This window comes from Micropterus dolomieu, linkage group LG22 (genome assembly GCF_021292245.1).
Source record: "Micropterus dolomieu isolate WLL.071019.BEF.003 ecotype Adirondacks linkage group LG22, ASM2129224v1, whole genome shotgun sequence".
Taxonomy (NCBI): Eukaryota; Metazoa; Chordata; class Actinopteri; order Centrarchiformes; family Centrarchidae; genus Micropterus; species Micropterus dolomieu.
In genome coordinates, this window is record NC_060171.1 from 20,470,235 (window position 1) to 20,488,319 (window position 18,085).

General features: G+C 42.5%; 2 protein-coding genes across 2 annotated transcripts in view; one reads left to right on the forward strand and one right to left on the reverse strand.

Moving 5' to 3' along the window:
* LOC123961427 (zona pellucida sperm-binding protein 3-like) overlaps positions 1–18,085 on the reverse strand; it is a gene marked incomplete in the record, with an annotated part of 791,580 nt that overhangs the window by 563,562 nt on the left and 209,933 nt on the right.
* On the forward strand, positions 262–17,998 carry LOC123961417 (DENN domain-containing protein 5B-like). Its single transcript, XM_046036803.1, has 21 exons — positions 262–564; positions 4,508–4,617; positions 5,207–5,921; positions 6,738–6,925; positions 8,239–8,736; positions 8,867–9,098; positions 10,149–10,296; positions 11,273–11,363; positions 11,454–11,573; positions 11,673–11,825; positions 11,978–12,056; positions 12,141–12,207; positions 12,572–12,700; positions 12,816–12,937; positions 13,152–13,297; positions 13,394–13,512; positions 13,970–14,154; positions 14,339–14,421; positions 14,941–15,067; positions 15,288–15,462; positions 16,580–17,998. Exons 1-21 carry the CDS (start codon positions 456–458, stop codon positions 16,761–16,763), a joined length of 3,780 nt encoding a protein of 1,259 aa, XP_045892759.1. The 5' UTR covers positions 262–455; the 3' UTR covers positions 16,764–17,998.

Below are 18,085 nucleotides of genomic sequence, written 5' to 3' on the forward strand. Positions count from 1 at the left end.
CCAATGTTTATTAAATGTTCTGAAATACAAATAACTTTGCTTTGTAACCTTAGTTTAATTAGGGTATATTAAAATTTAAACGATGTCCCTTTGACAAATGGTGATTTTTGTGACGTGTGGCGCAGATGATAAATTTTGACAACACCCTTACAATGAGGCTGGCTGATGATGATGATGCGTTCAGGTCTTTGTCTCCTCCTCCCTCCCTCCCTCCCTCTAGCCTTCGCCTACAGCCTCCTCCCCCCTCTGAACAAACTAGATGACCATCTCTGGATCATCCTATGCTCCCTCAGAGTCACACGGCGGATCAGTGAGTGCAGGCAGGCGACCACAACTCCAGCGCGCGGATCTGGGGAGGGGGTAGCAAAAGCATTTCGGGTGATTAGCCGCATCAGCTATGAACATCCACAACGTTAAGTAGAAGTAGGAGCTCTCACACCATAAACGCGTCGAGGATGAACGGGACCGCTGTGGCCACGGGATCGGCTTCCTGCCGTTTCGCCCACTATTTTGCTGTGTGTGGAGTGGACACGGAGACGGGCCTGGAACCGGACGATGGAGCAGGTAGTTGGTCTTATAAACACGAACGAAACAAAGGCACGCTACAAAAAGAAAACACACACCCGGGCGTATGTTTCATCATATCATGCTTTATGTAAAACATTTACCATTTCAGGTCGGCGTATATGTGTGTGTCGGGGTGACAGCAGCCATTTAAATATGTTGATTGGACGCCACATTCCTCTTCCTTCCAAGGCGTTGTTGACAATTTAAAATCTGCGTAGAATAGCATATATTATAGCCATTAAAATAAAAAAAATAAATTCCATCATAAGTTTTTCTCTATTTGACAGGATTTCTGTTTTTATTTCTGAACATATAGGCCTAATGTTGATATCATAGGTCATGTTACTATGAACTTGAAGCAATCCGGTTGAATTTAAAATGGCAATTATACTGTGTCACCCTGTAGTATTGTGCTTTTGTTTTTAGGGAAATGCATTACAGTTATGTTGGTTGTGTTTTGATCACATTTTCAAGACAGTACTGGAAATCCGCTGAGAATATAGCTTTGTTGGTTTCTGCAAGTCATACACTGCTACACCTGGTTCAGGAGCATAGGAAGGCTTGAAGAGAGGGAGGACATCAGCATCCTTTCCTGCCCAATAAAGCTGGGAAACAGGTGGAGCATCCTAGCAGCGGTCCATGGTTAACACAGGCCTGTGTGTGAGAACGAGCTCCTAGATTACACTGATGTTTGAATTTAAAAAGCAGTGATAATCCATGTGTTGTGCCTGGTATGCCGTCTGCCTGCTCTCAAACAGAGATGGACTCTTTTTTGTTCTACCAAGCAAAAAAACACCTCAGTCTTTTTCTCAAAGCCAAAGGTGGGGAAGGGAAGGAAGTGAAAGGAAATGGATGCTGTAATGTTGGTGGATGTGGGGGTTGCCACAGTGATGACAGCTGCAGTGGGCGATGATTTATTTGTGGTGGATAGGCATGGCGATATAAGTTGGTGCTGTTTTCCCCCGCTCTGAGCTGTTGACACTCAACTGAGGACAGAGTCGCTCCCTGTGACGCCTGCACGTGTCCTGCTCTTTGTTAGGTGGGGGGGGGGGAAGAGCTGCACAGGTGTGCTGAATACCAGCACCTTGAACATCACTTCCAGGTTTGCAAACAGTGTTCTTTTGTAAATGTAGCTCATGTAGAGCCAAATGTTTTTCGGATAATAGCACCAATGTCAGAGATGGAAAAACGTATATGTAGGATGAGCTCTGTATCATGCTCTGCTGCAGATTATTTCCTGCTCTAACTAACTAAGTGTCTGGGACTTTGATGCCTCTGCCCCTGCGGCGAGTGATAGCGCTGCTGGCTAGTGTATCTGAGCTCCACCAATCTGCTTATGTAACAGCAGGTCATCGCAGACCCACTGCAGCTGTGCTCCTTTCAAGGGATTTCTCTCTCTCTCTCTCTCTCTCTATCTCTCTTTCTATCTATCTATCTATAAAAATAATATATTCTGTAAACTGTAGCCCAGCAAGAGATGTGTATTGTTTCATGTTCGCCAGCCTTGTAAGTGTTTGGATGTGTGAGGTCACACAGTGTCATTTATTGTGTATGTGTGTAATTAGTAAATGCCAACTGGGAAACAATCTGCTCTTGTTGGCTCCTCAATAGATGCCACTGTGTTTTCTGCAGCCTAATCAAATTTCACATGACGTTGCCTGTTGGCATGGTCGAGGCTTCAGCGCCTGTTCAGGCCTGATGACTGTCACAGGGGGGTGAAATCAGCGCAGGGCAAGAACTCTCTGACCGAACATTTGAGAGCTGCTTTGTAATGTCGAACTGATTGCTAAGAGATGTGTTTTCTGCACTTGTCCTATTAACAAACGTGCTGCATAATCAGAAATATCACTCGGAGTTATTTTAGTTTTAGGAACTCTATATTTACTTTAATCCTTTTATTTTAGGCATATGAGCCCAGCACCAACGTCTGTGTCTCAGGCTGAGATGAAAAGCAAAATATGTCTCTTTTTTTCCCCCCTTCTCACATGATTCACCTTCAGTGTACGAACAAATCTGCAATGCAAAGGCGCTGCGATATAAAATATTTTGAGCAAAAAAGCAATAACTCCTCATCAGTCAGTGCCAGCTGACACTTGCTGTAATTTTAATCTCTTTCCACTTTGTAAATCTGTCCTCATGATGTACCTTTTTATGGATGTTCAATCATCCCTGAAGCGTGCCTGTTTTAGGGATGGGGGACCATTCGGGGCCATAAATCCTTGTGATGAATGTCTAAACCGTGGAATGATTATGAGACTTTTATGTGCTGAGGATTACAGCTGAAAGTCAGTTAATCGATTAGTCAGTAGAAAACTATATGGTTATCAAGTAAAAAATAAATTAGGTGGGGTTTTTCTGAACAGAAATGCCAAACATTAACTAGTTTCAGCATTTCAGCTGTGAGGATTTGCTGTTTTTTATGTTTTTTTGTTGTTGTTTTATGTGATTGTCAACTGAATGTATCTGGGTTGTTGGATTCCTGGTCGGAAAAAGCGAGCACCTTGTATATCAGGAAATTGCGATGGACTGTTGTCACTACTTTCTGACATTTTATGGACCAAACAATGAATCCATGAATCTAGAAAATAGTCATTAGTTGCAGCCCTTTTTATAATGTAAAGTATTCAGCACCTCATTAGCTCATACACGATTTCAACTGGGTGTATGTTAATGTGGTAAGAGGAGGAAACGTGTTAATTACAGCCTAGCTGGAACTGGCATTTAAGCTTTTATTCAAACACTAAAACAAACCTCCCTCTGACTCTGTTCACACGCAGAGGGGTCTGAATGGTGGGAACTCATGTCTGGAATGTCAGCTGATGACTCTCGGGGTGACGTAACTGCGCACAAGCTTTGTCTTGATAGCTATCTTCAAGGCCACAGCAGAAATTGCTACCAAGGCAACTAGGTGTCCGTCTGCGATTCTGCCTCTCTGCTCCGACACCAATTTGTATCCGTGGCAAAGAACATTGACTCCCCCCTTTCGTCGCTGTAATGCATTAGCTTCTGTCTCCCACCTACCAGTTGACTCAGTTAAACTTGAAGTGGCTCTCCTTTCTCACTCTGCCTGCAGCGCAGTTTTCCTCTCTCGGGGTGCTGTATACGTCATCTTGTAGGCAGGTGAAGTGAATGTTCCTGAATGCTGAGTGAGTGCGTCAAAGCCAGCAGCTGAGAGAAGACTGTTAGTTTGCCATTTGCAGTTGTTTTTGTTCTTGTAACGCAGTGATGTCAGCTAAAGAAGAGCACTGTTTGTGGGCATTCGCTCCTCATTCACTGCTGTCAGTCGATCTCACACACACACACACACACACACACACACACACACACACACACAGTTATATAGATATACAGAGTTATATATATTTGTATCTCTGTATGTAACGAGAGCTCGAAGGTGACACAAGGTGCAAGCTGAAGAGGGGGAACTTGAGCCGGACAGAGCAATGCATCAAATCTGTGCGTTGTGAATGTAGAAATATATGATAGTATAAGTTTTCTTATACACGCAGCTGTTATATAGCAATGTCGCATCCTTTACCCTGAGCGCTCTGAAAAAGCAGCATATTTTCATCCTGTGCACCCCTACGAGAGTTTCCTACTGCAGAGTGTCAGGGATGAGGGGTGCTCTAATGCTTTTCCAACCCATCTCTATGGTAATGAGTTGAGTTACATAACTCCTGGAAGGGTTTTTCCCTCTTTGCTGCTGAATGGCCCTAGCTGTCGACATCAGATTAACTTTTTATTTTGAGCCGGTATCAGACAAGGTCGTCCCGTCCGAGCCTTTTCGTAGATCAAAGCTGCTGTCATCTCGGGACGTCCTCTGTTCGGTCCCTTTCATCTTGTGATGAATTCTGTCTCAGGTGTGACGGAGGTCAAAGATCACTCTGTACAAATACAATAATGCCGTGACTCTCTTTCTGTGCATCTGTCTGTCTTTCAGGCGAGGGCTTTGAGCAGAGCCCCATCCGACGGTCCTTCAAGTCAAAGGTTCTGGTGCACTACCCTGAAAGCACAGACAAGAACCCCTTCAATAAAGATGCTGTCAACATGGTGAGATCGCGGATCTCACTCTCCTTCAGTGTTTTCTCTCACAACAATGGAAATGATTAGGAAGATCGAGATGTGCCTTGTTTGTAGGGCTCTCCCAACCAGTGTACATGAATATTGTTACAAATGACAAAAAGGAACATGATAACAAAATCCACTGGGGATAACAAGTGTAATAGGGGCCATTGTTCCTGTTAAAAAGGCAGGTCAGGATGATGAAACTGTAAGATTCAAAAGAATTGTTAGCAGTCAGATAGAGTTACAATACATTTTAATGTTAGACTTCATGTTCAGATAACAAAACTTGTGGTGGGCAGCCTCCCAGTAAACACCACAGTATTTTTTTTTTTTTTTAATTATTTCAGTCAAAAATATGGTCTTATTTTTAAAAACTTAATTTTATTGGTTTATTGGCAACTACATTTGGCAGTACGTGTACAACAAAACAATACATTTTCATACTTTCTCAATTCCTGTCAAAAACATCTCAGAAGATCAATGTTGGCATTAAATAAATTTTTACAGATTTACATTTATTCTAAACCCTCTCTTATGTTTTCTCCTCTTTTTCCTCCTCAACATTTCTCCTCAGCTCTGTATGCCGAGGGGTCTTTCCTTCCGCACGCAGGCAGACAGGCTCGACACTCAGTTTCACTCGTTTACGATGTCTTTTGACGACGGTACTCGCTCCTACGGCTTTGTTCACACCTTCTACGAAGAGGTGACCAGTGCTCAGATCGTCACTGCAATGCAGACTCTCTACCAGATGCACCATGTGGAGCACCATTCAGCTTCATCCTCTTCCTCGCCCTCTTCCTCGTCTTCATCTGCCTCCTCGCCCTCCACCTCCAGCATGGACTCGCTAATGAGCAGCTTGGATGAGTCAGACGCGGAGTCTCTGGCGGGGGTTTCCGCCTGCGTCGGCTGCACAGGCTCCTTCGATCCGGCACGGGACACTCTGTATGTGTCCAAAGCCCTCTGCCTCCTCACGCCTCTCCCTTTCCTTCAGGCTGCTCGACAGTTTCTGTCTCAGTTGCATCAGGCTGTGGTGTCACACACAGCTCCACCCCTCCCTCTGGAGAGCTATATCCATAACATCCTGTACGAGGTGCCCCTGCCTCCTCCTGGCAGGTCGCTGAGGTTCCACGGGGTGCAGGGACCCATCGTGTGCCAGAGGCCAGGGCCGGGCGAGCTTCCGCTGGGGGAGTATCCTCTTGGGGAAGCATTCTCCCTGCTGGGTGTGGACAATATGGTGCAACTACTTACCTGTGTGCTTCTGGAGACGCAAGTTCTGCTTTGCTCTCATGGTAAGCACACTACAGTTCTCAAAATAAGAAAATGCCATCATGTTGCCAACATTTACAGATTATTAAGATCATTTTTAAGACATGTGAGTACATTGAAGAGCACCTTAATCAAAATCTGTCAGTGTTTTTGCTGAATTTATCATCTCTCATAGAAAAGCAGCTGTTTCTATGCTTAACAAGATACTGTTAATAACTTGAAATAAACATTACATTGGGCGGCGCGGTGGTGTTGTCTCATAGCAAAAAGGTCGTGGGTTCGAACCCCGGTCGTTCCAGCCTTTCTGTGTGGAGTTTGCATGTTCTCTCCATGTCTGCGTGGGTTCTCTCTGGGTCCAAAGACATGCGGACTAGGTTAATTGGTGGCTCTAAATTGTTCTTAGGCGTGCGTGATTGTTTGTCAATGTGTGGCCCTGTAATGGACTGGCGACCTGTCCAGGGTGTACCCCGCCTTTTGCCCAATGTCAGCTGGGATTAGCTCCAGGATAAGACGATGGATGGATGGATGGAAACATTACATTGATAATGTAATAAATAGAAATAATGCAAACTAATAGAAATAGACAAGTGCAAGCTATGGTGTACAAAAACAAAAGACACACGAAACAAAACATTTTCTTTCTAACAAACACACGTAACGACATAAGAGATGGGTTTGAGGTTAAATACTGCAAGGAAACTAACACTGTAACTTAATGAGTATGAAACATCTTTAGTCATTAATTGGCCTGTGATCTGTAGCATATAAACAGGAACATGATTTAAATATTTCTATAAGCAACTCATGTAAACAGCTTCTTTTCCTTTTCATCTCCTCAGACTACCAGCGTTTGATGACTGTGGCAGAGGGCATCACCACATTGCTGTTCCCATTCCAGTGGCAACACATCTACCTGCCCATTGTCTCTGCACCGCTGCACCACCTCCTGGATGCCCCTGTGCCATTCCTGATTGGTATCCAGCGCAGAAACGGAGCTCAGCGATCCTCCCTCCACCTGCCACATGAGGTACAGACCTAAACAAGGACCATGTGTGTAAATGCATCCATAGTTTCCTGTGTGAACGCGCTAGTTGGAATTTCAGGACGCAGACAATTCAGTTCACATTCGCACAAAAGGATGTAAAAATGTTTTGTTAAACTGGAACATTCTTTCAACCATTTGCTGATCCCCACTGTGCTGCATGCGTGACAATTTGCTCTCTGCCTGTGGAACTAAGACGATACATTTCCAAAGAGTGCCCCCACCTCCCCCCTTCACGAATCAAATCCTGCATCCGAGATCACTTCATGGTGCATGAATATCTCACTGAAGCCTCTTTGAAGTTGCTCTGCCCTAAAAAGGAGGCGGCTGAAAGACCGCTTCGGGGAATGAAAGCAAAAGTGCAGAGCATGAGATATCCAGAATAATGGGACTTGCTGAATAATTAATGAGAATTAGGGATCACCGCTTATTTCTTGAGTTGTGCAATTTGATGTATGGGTGGTAATTTACAAGGAAGTGGGAAGTATTTTAATCATACATGTTTGGTTTGGAATGTTTTTTTCTTCTTTTGCAATTTTTCTGAATGCTGACAAGGGCACACAGTGTGGCTCATGTGGTCAAAAAACAACCTACACTTCCTTCTCAATATTTAAATGTAGGGAAAAGCTGAAAGCTCATCTTTTTGTGTCCTTCAAAATATGTGATCTTGTCCTGATTTTCCTATTTGAATGAAAGAGATGAAAAGACTTAAGAAGTGAAGACATTAACTTGGAGGATGAAGCTCCACAGAGTAAGAGGATGTCTGCAACTATCCACTCTACTGTACATCTCCCAGTTTCCCCCGAAGCTGTAAACCGAATGCCGGAGGTCACTGTTGAAAGTCATGTTGCTGCTGACTGCGCTGGACTCCACGAATGCTTACGGAAGCATTATATTTAAATCAGTGCCTATCGTTCTCACAAAGTTCTGTAGTTCATTGCTCAGCAGCTTCATTCTGCACATGTTTCTGATGCGTTTGCATGTGTGAAAGCCTGATATTGCTGGTTTCCAGAATTTCCCCTGTTGCAGTGATAACGGTAATCATTAGATAATCCCTCACTTGCTAATATCCTCTGAGGGTTTATCACGGCGAAATGCCAAGAATCTTTTAATGGAACGCTATTCTTCATCTCTGATCGTAATTGGATGTTAGAGCTCATCCACTTTGTCTACTTGAGATGAATAAGAGTCTGTGTATTGTGATTGGTTAAACCTGTTATGATTATCTGATGGAGGAGGCAGTGTAAAGGTGTTGTTCATATTTTGAACTTTCCTGTTTGTATCTTTCTCCTACACAGGCCAATATGTGCTTTGTGGACATTGACAGCCAATGTGTCGAGACCCCCGAGGACCTTCCTGTGTTTCCAGACCAGACTGAGCTAATCCAGGAGCTGAGTGAGGTACTGCTGCGTTTTGGGCTCCCTCCACAGGGCGGTGTGAATCCTAAGCCTGCCACCACCTCTCCCCGCCTGAGCAGTCTGGTGCTGGAGGATCTGATGGAGGACAGAAGGAACGGGAACCTTGGAGGCGAGGAGCTGGCGGTGCTGGAGAGGCTGCAGGCTCTGGCGCGGAGATGCGGAGGAGGAAAAATGTCAGGTGGAGAGAAGATGCTGGGACACGCGTTTGAGGAGGAGGAGGAAGAGCTGAAGGCTGCAAAGCTGAACATTCAGCTGAGGGAGGTGTTTGCTGGACGCTTTGCCGCCATGTTTGGCAGGTACGAGGAGTTTGTCATCCACAGTTCTCTTGATTTGGACTCGTGGTTGAGCAACCGAGAGGGGACATTCAGCTTTGACAAGGTACTTCAGAGGATGTTAATGCACAAAGAGCCATTCATAGATCTAATAAAACTTCAAAAAACTTTTGATTCTGGTAGAAATATTATTTCCCTGTCCAAGTTGAAATGATTTGTACTTTTCAATTTTTCAGGGTTCCTTCCTCTCCGTTCAGCCTGCGAACCACTTGCGCTTCTTGTCCCGGTTCCTGGAGACATCCATGTTTTCATCCTTTGTGGATGGAAAGGTGATATCTCGCTGGGCTGATAGAGAGCCACTGCAGCAGCTGTTTGACAGCCGTCTAGAGAGAGAACGACTGTATGACACGGACGAAGAGGACTCCCGTAACAGTCGCTATAGGAAATGCACCACACTCTTTGAGTCAGGTACTGTGAAGGTGCTCATGAACAAAAGTGGACGACACAAAATGCTGTGACGTACATGTTGTTGCAAGATAAATACTGTATTCCTACAACATATGCAAACTATGCAACAAAAACGGATATCCAGCTCAGATGTTACTGTTAATATATCAAGTTGCTCTGAGTTGTATTTCTCACCAAGAAAGTCTTCATATAACTTGGCTTCATTTGCATAGACTCTCATATTAATTTGACAGTGATGTGCAGAGACAACTGATTAGTTAAGTTTACAACTTATGGAAACTGGAAATGACAGCTATGCAACTGAAATGACTTTGGCGCGTACAGAATGTTTCATCAATTTCATTTCAGCATTTAGCAAGAAAATAGATTGAACCCCCGACTGGTAGATTGAGCAGAATGATGTGATTAAAGTGGATACCAGATTTTAAAGAGGGGATCTGTAAATCTATTGCCATCTGTCCTTCTGTTTGGGTTTATGCAGTGTAGATTGTGTTGCTTGGCCTTTCTGCAACCATTTCTTACATGGAAATTAAACTCAAATAATGATAAATAATTGCAATACCAATGAGGATAATCTGATATCAGGGAGAAAAGATGGGTAGGGTTAGGGAATTGGAAAGGAGCGAACTAAAGGATTTGGTAGAGGATGAGCATTATACGGTATAAGCGGAGGACAGAGCTTTGTGTCATATGAAAACTGTTTCAAACCTTCTACTTTGAAGTCCTGCCAACCAACCGCTGCAAAAAATGCATTACTTGCAACTCAGCCTGTCTGTAATATTTTTAACATTTAGGCTTGGCTTTAGAGATGCTGCTCCATCTTTTTTTCTTTTTTGCTGTTGGATACTGTGTGCTCCAGTCTTCCTGTTAGTCTCCTAGCAACAAAACAAACGTAATAGCACTAAATCAACTTGAATACAAGATGTTCATGCAAGAGGTGGCATTAAATGTCCTCCCTGGAAAAGTCTTTAACATCACTTTCATGACTCATCATTTTATCTACAGTAGATACCCCGATTGGATCTTAACCATTTCTGTTTGTCTCTGCAGCTCAGGCCATTGAGCGCAGACTGCTGAAGGCTGACCACACAGCCATACACCCCCACCTGCTGGACATGAGGATTGGCCAGGGCCGTCACCATCCGGGCTACTTCCCTAAACTGCAGGCTGATGTGCTTGTACAGGGACAAAACAACAAGTGAGCCTTTGTTTTCTGCTGCTATTCAGTGAGATTACATTAGAACAGTGATCTCCATCCATGGGTACTTGTTTACCCAGGCCCAGGAGGTACAAGGAGTAGCTCAACTGATTAGAATTTTTTTTTAAATATATATTTGTGATTAAACCAATATATCCACATACTTTAGGAGGAAAATAAACATCCAAATAGGGTTACACATCGGTGTGATGCTCTGAGTTTTTGTGAATTATCACAATAAATACTTGGTAAGTAAAGTAAGCAGTTGAAATGGATAGCTTAACTTATTGGATAAATAGTTGAAATAGCTTAAAGTAATTAAAAAAACTTTTGGAATAATTTCCTAAGAGTAATAGTTGAAATTGCCTCAGTTGGAATAATTAGGTGTGTGTGTGTGTGTGTGTGTGTGTGTGTGTGTGGATACGTACGTATATAGAACTCTTGAGAATGTCATGACAAAGTGCTTCTACACACACCCACTCACTCAAAAACTCAAAGCTCCATTCATGGGTAAAGTGCATTATCTTGTGCTGGCTTTGTTTAGTAGAGCAATAGCTGCAGGTACTAAAGCATTTCTGTATTTTTCTGTTCTCCACCGATAGATATTCCAAAGTCATGGATAAACAGTTTAATAAGTAAAGGTAATTTAAATGGTTGAAAGGTGCTGCTCCTGCCACACAAAGTAGTACAAATTTGACCTCAACACTGAATTCACTTGTATAAAAAAAATATTGTAACAATATTCACTTCTATTTAAGCAATAGTGTTATTTATTAACATCCACTTTAAAATAAATTAAAATAAACATCTGATAGGGCTGTTGGGGTATGTCGGAAAATGAAGGATAGGAACCACTCAATTAGTATATCACTAGTAGCCAGGGTCTACTTTATTACCGACCAAAATACACACATGTGCTTTAAATACAGTCGTTGAAATTGTGACTTTTATTTTGCTGTGTTATCTGGGTGAACAGGTGGTCCAGTCGTGGTACAGCATCACGCAGGACCGACCCCAAGAGATCAACGGCGACTGAACACCCAGGAGTGGACAATGAACAGAGACAGGTGCTTGAATGTGTACACACACACACACACACACACAGACAGCCACAGGAGGCTTGAGTCTGATTTATTACCCTTTTGTTTATCTAACAGAAGCACACATTTGCGAGGAAAAACCTCCGCCAGTCTAAACTACTTGACCCGTCGCCTCAAGCTGTCGCTGAGACTCACCGAGAGTTTGTTGACGGGCTGCTGAGTGAGTGTCGTCTGAAGGTGAGCGCTCCATCCGTGCGGTAATGGAGGCACTGTGGTCATTGATTTCTTAAATCATCGTTCAAGGTTAATGCCACAAAATGTTTCCTGTCTTTCTAGACGAAACGGATGTTGATGGAGAGGATGGGGAAGGAGAGTGTGGAACTGGGTCAGGGAGAAGCCAACATCACAGGCCTGCAGGAAAACACACTCATCCACGGTCTGTGTGACCTACTGGAGAGGACCTGGGGCCATGGTCTGCAGCTGAAACAGGTCAGACACACAGACACATTATTTAAAATGCCTTACCAGTTCAGATGACCTAAAAACACCAAACATCCTTACCTGTGTGTCCCCATGTACACAAATTCGCATCATGCAGATGAACGCAAAGAGATGACCGTGTGTGTTTTAATTCTGAACAGGGGAAGTCCGCTCTTTGGTCCCATCTGCTTCACTACCAGGCGGCCCAGGGGAAGATGGAGACACCAGCTGAGTCTCCAGGTCAGAGCACACCACAGACTTTTTGTGTAAATCACTGAGCTAACAGTCAGATGATCATTACTGTGTAACTTGCTGTCTGTTCAGGGTCAGACCAGAAAACGTTTGATGATGGCACTCTGCTTCTGAGAGGATCATTAATGCAAGATATGAGGTAATGAGAGAAGACATACTTTGATATGGGAAAGAGTGACGATAAATGGCATAAAAGGTCAAGTTTTATAAAAAATGCAGATAAAAAAATAACTTAATTTCCTCTTTTAAATAACCAGTATATTGGCTGAGCTTTAGTACAAGACAATATATTATCTTTTTTAGATACTAATATACTACATATACATTATATCTTCAGCGTTTATTTCTGTTCTCGTGGGGTCATGAGAGGTAATATATATATTTGTCGCAGGCTTGGATTTTTCTATAAAATGAAATGCCTAGAATAGTTGAATGTTATCAGAAAAAGCTGTGCATGAGAGCTTGTTTTTCTCTGCTCATGTGTCTATCTGTTGTTCTTCCAGGTTTATCCAGGTCATGAGTGAGGGTCTGTCTGAGGTGGGTCAGGCCCGGGCCTGGATCCACCTGGCTCTGGAGAAGAAAATGCTATCCCAGCACCTTAAAGAGTTGCTTACAAACCAGGAGCTGCTCAGGTCTGAATTCACTTATTACAGACCTAGTGACAAGCAGACGCAAACCTAATGTTTCTGGATTTCATTCATAGTAAGTCGCATGATTTTGACAGACTTTAATTTTGTCCCCTAACAGGCAGCTGTATAAACCTCATGCTTTCCTGCTCTGCGAGGAAGAAAGGGAGCAGTTTTTGTTCCACCTGCTCTCTCTCAACACTGTGGACTACCTCTGCTTCACACGCGTCTTCACCTCCATCAGTGAGTCCTGTAAACTTTCAACAACAAAATGGTAGAATTTACTGGCAGGTTTATAACTTCCAAGGACACTGAAAGTTTGCTTCACCCATCTTCACCCCTAAAATTGCCCTTATGCTGTGAAAAGAAACAAGAATATTGTGAAAAGAGCTGGACAATGTTAAGTGTGAAGGAACTGACATGAATGAATACAACATGCTCTCTTGTGTCTCTCCAGGTATTTCATACCGTGTTGTGATAATACCCATGAAGAAGCTGAGCATTGCGATGGCAACAGTTAACCCATGGGTGTGTGTGTCAGGAGAACTGGGTGATTCTGGAGTGAGACAGATCCCGAAGAATGCACAAGAGATTTTTTTCCAGGTTTGTACAAGCTCCGCAGCGGTAATTTCAACATCACCTCTGACAGAGACGTGTGCACGGCTACACTTAACTGTGGTTTTGTGCTTCTCATTTCAGTGCAAGAACCTGGGCAGGCTGAGCACTCTGCAGCTGGGACAGGAGAACTCTGGCTTGCTGGCCAAGTGTCTGATTGACTGTGTGGTGGTGTATAATGAGATCACTGGACACACCTACAAGTGAGATTCTTGCTCTGACCTTGGTCCGTGACCGTAGCTCCCCGTTTGATAAAGATACGATGACAATCCCATGAGAAAAGTGATTTATCTCTGGATAACAACATTCTGTAGACATGAAAAATAAGTGACTGCATGTTTACTGTGATGGACTACCTAATATCTTAGGTCTCTGCAAGTTTATTTAATACCATGTCGTCATGAACTCAGAGCAGGTTCTGCCTAATAGAGAGCAGATTAGTCTAAAGAAATGTGTTGCATTGGAAAGTCATTGTTAGTTATCTAAACTATAAAAAGACGTGCCAAACCACCGTCCTCGTAGAAGTTATTAGATAAACAAACTATGCACATTCACCATGCTACACTAGCTGAACAGAACAGATGGGTCTTACCCACACCATGTGCTTGTATAATAAATCACGTTTTTAAGTTGGATATAAAGGGTCTTGTTGCCTTTCAGGTTCCCATGTGGCCGATGGCTGGGGAAAGGCGTGGGTGATGGCAGCTTGGAAAGAGTTCTCATTGGTCAGCTGGTGTCACCTGGTGGAGAGGAGGATGCTGGAAGGTGGACAGGGACGCCTCCGGAGCTGGCCTCTCCTTCTCAGAGTATGCGGACAGTGCTGGGATCGCTTGGCAGCCGAAGCAGTGCGTACTGACAAAGAACACATTCTCTTAGTACAATAGATGACCTACTTGTTGGTTTGCTCACTACAATAACAGATTCTGCTCCTGGATCGCCTTTCTGTTTTAGCCCCTTCCTCTCATCCTTGTCCTCATTCATCCTCGTGTTTGTTTCTATGTGTAACTATTCTTCATTTATCTTTGTCAGGATTGCTGTCTGTTGAAGTGCAAGAGGACATGAGGGAGGCAGCAAATAACCTTGTTAAACACTTCCACAAACCCGAACAAGAGGTATGTGAATGTGATGGCGAGTGTATCCCACCGCTTCTACGTTCATTCAGCTGAAACAAGGTGAAAATACTTAATGCAAAGACGAGCATCTCTGCAGGAGTGTGTTTGCCTGTCAACGTCCTGCTTGTGTTATTTATATCTCCAACATGGTTCATTACTCCGGCTTTGTCTCATTTGTGTATCAGACTAGTCTTTCTCATCACAACAGCACCAAGTTAAAAGCGCTGTAGAGACTTGATGGATCACTTTACTTTATCAGTAATGGGGCCTCCAATTCATTGGAACATCTTTAGTGCACAGGCTTTACTGTACATGCATTTGTTCTGTTTACTTCCTCTTAGTAAATGAAAGGAAAAAACGCCTTTTAAATTCAAAAATAAAACTGTTCTTTGCTGTGGATTATTTTGGAAAATTTCAGTGCCTTCTTTCACTTATTTGAGGGGAATTTACTGAAGTTGAAAGATGAGCCTCTTGCTTACAGTGCATATATTAACCTTGTTCCCGTTTCTCTCATCCCAGAGGGGAAACTTGACGGTCTTGTTATGTGGTGAAGGAGGTCTGGTGCTTTCCTTGGAGAAGTTCCTCCTGCATGGCTTCAAATCCAACCGTCTTTTCCAGAGGAACGTGTTTGTTTGGGACTTTGTAGGTAAGTACTGTGAGTGTTAGTGATGTTATTCTTCTTGCTGAAGTCTGATTCATGTCTCCATCTAGTGGTGGTTAATGTGGATTTTACTTATCAAATCTCATGCAACAAAGCTTGATTTATGTGTGAACAACCAGTGTTTGTCTGGTACAACCTTTTTGTTCCCTATTGTCTGTATATCAATACGTTATGAACTGACAGTGTGATCAACTCTCTCCCATAGAGAAGGCAGTGGTTTCCATGGAGACAGCTGATCAGATGGGTGACCTGCATGGATCAACAGTGACAAAGGGTCCATCTTTTGACTCACTGTGCCACTACGTCAACGCAATTAATGCCTCGCCACGAAACATCGGGAAAGAGGGCAAGTTCCAGCTGTTCGTCTGCCTGGGAATCAGGTAAATGGCCTTAATTTTTTTAATGGACAGTTTAAAAACTCACCAAAAAAAAGACTCAAAGAGTAACCCGAAGAAAATGAGGAAATAACTCCCCCGCAACACCTTAGCACAAAAGGACAAATAAGGACATTTTCCTTACATGGCTGGGGTTGCAAGACTAGGATCCATAGGTGAGAATTTGGTCATTACAAAAAATTAATGGATAGATGGTAACAGTTAAACCAAAGGGATTAAAAATTCAACAATTGGTCCATAATTTAATAATGTAATAATCCATGTATTAAGTCTAAGATAGATTTAGGATTTGTATTTAAACCAGACACAGGGAGACAGTTTTTTTCTCACTGGAATCTATGATTTTAAAGCATCCTGGTCATTGCATTTTGTGTTGGGCAAAGGTGATATAGTTTCCTTCCTGAGGCCCTGATGAAGTAGCCTGCAGCATCACTGCACTCAGAGATTTTCTCACACTGAATAATTTACAGAACAACATACAGTTCATGAAGGGAAAGTGTCAGCCTTCGTCCTCTACTGGTTGAACACCGGATGCAGAAAAAAACTGCTGTTACAAAACCCCTTTTTTCTCTTGACTCTGCACCAACAGTCAGAATCAATAAAGATAAATCAAATCTGAGTAGTATGGTTGGCTATAATTTCAGAGCACACTTTTTTTTTTTTTTTTTAATGAAATACCGCACGTAGCGTATTTCATTAAATTAACAATTTATTTGATTAATTAACAAGTTGAGGTCAAACAGGTTTGGGTCTAGTCTAGGGAAGGTCACATATTGTCTCTTCTTGTCCTTTTCTATTTCTCCCCATATACTGTCACTTAAAGCAAACAGCCCTAAAAAAGTAGAAACAGTTTAGCAATATATTTGGGGTTTGCTGTGTCAAACGTCTGTAACTTTGTCTTTTCAAAATATTATTTCTTGAGCCAGTGACATTGAATGAACTGAACATTCAGGTTAATGAACACTGACAGCATCTTAGTTTCTTGGTTGAAAGTCATTTAAAGAGAAAGTACGAGGCACCTGTTCTGTAGTGCAGTCCGCTAACTAACCTTCAAGTTAATGAGTTATTTGTGGGCCCATTGTTGACCTGTTCCTCTCGGCAGGGACCGACTTCTCGCTCAGTGGCTCCCCCTGCTGGCAGAGTGTCCCCTGACAGTGCGAACATATGAGGAAGGCGCTCTCTTACGGGACCGTGCTGCTGTACACTCCCTCTACCGTATCTTGCACACACTCACTGAGTTTACCATCACCCTGGAGACTGCACTGGTAAAGGGAGTTGACCTCTGACCCCTGGCAGATAAGCACAGAGTCCAGCCCCTGCTCTGTATCCTACTGCAGGAATGCTGATGAGTTCAAAAATTCATCTTTCCATCTGCAGGAAAAGGAAGTACATTCAGACACTTGAGAAAATGTGACTTTATCCTAAAAAAGGGACAGTGGATGAGATGAAGTCACTGGCAATTCGAGCTCCAAACATACTGCCTTGTTCATTGATGTAAATGTCTTATATATTGTATTTGCTTCAGGAAATAGTCAGATTTTTCCTATGCTTGTTTACACTGTGAAATTCTGTTTCCTCAAGGAAAAATAGTCATTCAAATCTCACCACCACAGTAGATATTTCCATAGCTCATATTATTTACTGTACCTGACCCTAGGACAACTCTATCTCTCCTTCAACTGCTGTATTGCTTGCACTTGAATTTTAAACTAAGCACATGCATGGCCAAAATCTGTTTGTTTTACCTTTTAGTGTGTTGTGATCTGAAATATCAGGACTCAGGCCTCATTATATATTATATATATTTTTTCTTGACTTCATTCATTTGGACATCTTAGTAAATATACTCTAGAAAGATGCTTTTCCCACTCTATAATATGTTACAAAATGTTATGTTATTATGCTCTTGTTATATTTTGTAACATCTTGCCTGTTTTCCATTGTTTATTTCAGTTTGGGGGGTCACATGCTGCAGAGTTGTGCTCATGAAATTCTCAGTTGGTGAAATACTGAAACCAAACTACTGTCCTAATTGTGTCAGTTCAACTAGTCTTTGTCAGAAAGCTTCCCCCCCTCTCTCATTGTAAATATTCTGCTTCATTAGATCTTTGATAGAATTGTGCCCATTTGTTATTATGGTGTAATGGCTTGTGTGGCATATTTTTTCTGTATAAAGGCATCTTGTTTGTGTCTGTGTATAACAATAGATTCCACTACTGACACACTTTACTGATTATGTGCGTAAAAGCCATGCTTGCTGTTTGTTTCTAAACTGTTCATTTGTCTCCAGACAATGAATAGAGCACAGGTCCTTAAACGCTAGGTATTATGTTGATGTCGGATTTAATTTAACAATTGAAGAATAATGAAAATGCTGTCTTGTGCACTGTCCTGCAAGCACTATGTAACCCACAATGACCAAACCTATGTTATCATTTAAATACAGATTAGAGAAAGCAATAAAGAATTCCTATTTATGAAATGTGTTGTCAAAGATTAAAGTTAATATTGACATAACTGACATGTCTTTGTATTGTTTAGTTATTGTGTGTGGTTCACTCAAATCTGTCATGTCTGAAAGGATAGAAGATTCTTGCGTAGTAAAAAG

Excerpts from the sequence above, each read along its gene's own strand:
- LOC123961417 (XM_046036803.1), top strand. The coding sequence starts at position 456 with ATGAACGGGACCGCTGTGGCCACGGGATCGGCTTCCTGCCGTTTCGCC. Across the intron at positions 4,618-5,206 it reads ATAAAGATGCTGTCAACATG|CTCTGTATGCCGAGGGGTCT; the intron begins GTGAGATCGCGG and ends ATTTCTCCTCAG. Across the intron at positions 6,926-8,238 it reads CCCTCCACCTGCCACATGAG|GCCAATATGTGCTTTGTGGA; the intron begins GTACAGACCTAA and ends TCTCCTACACAG.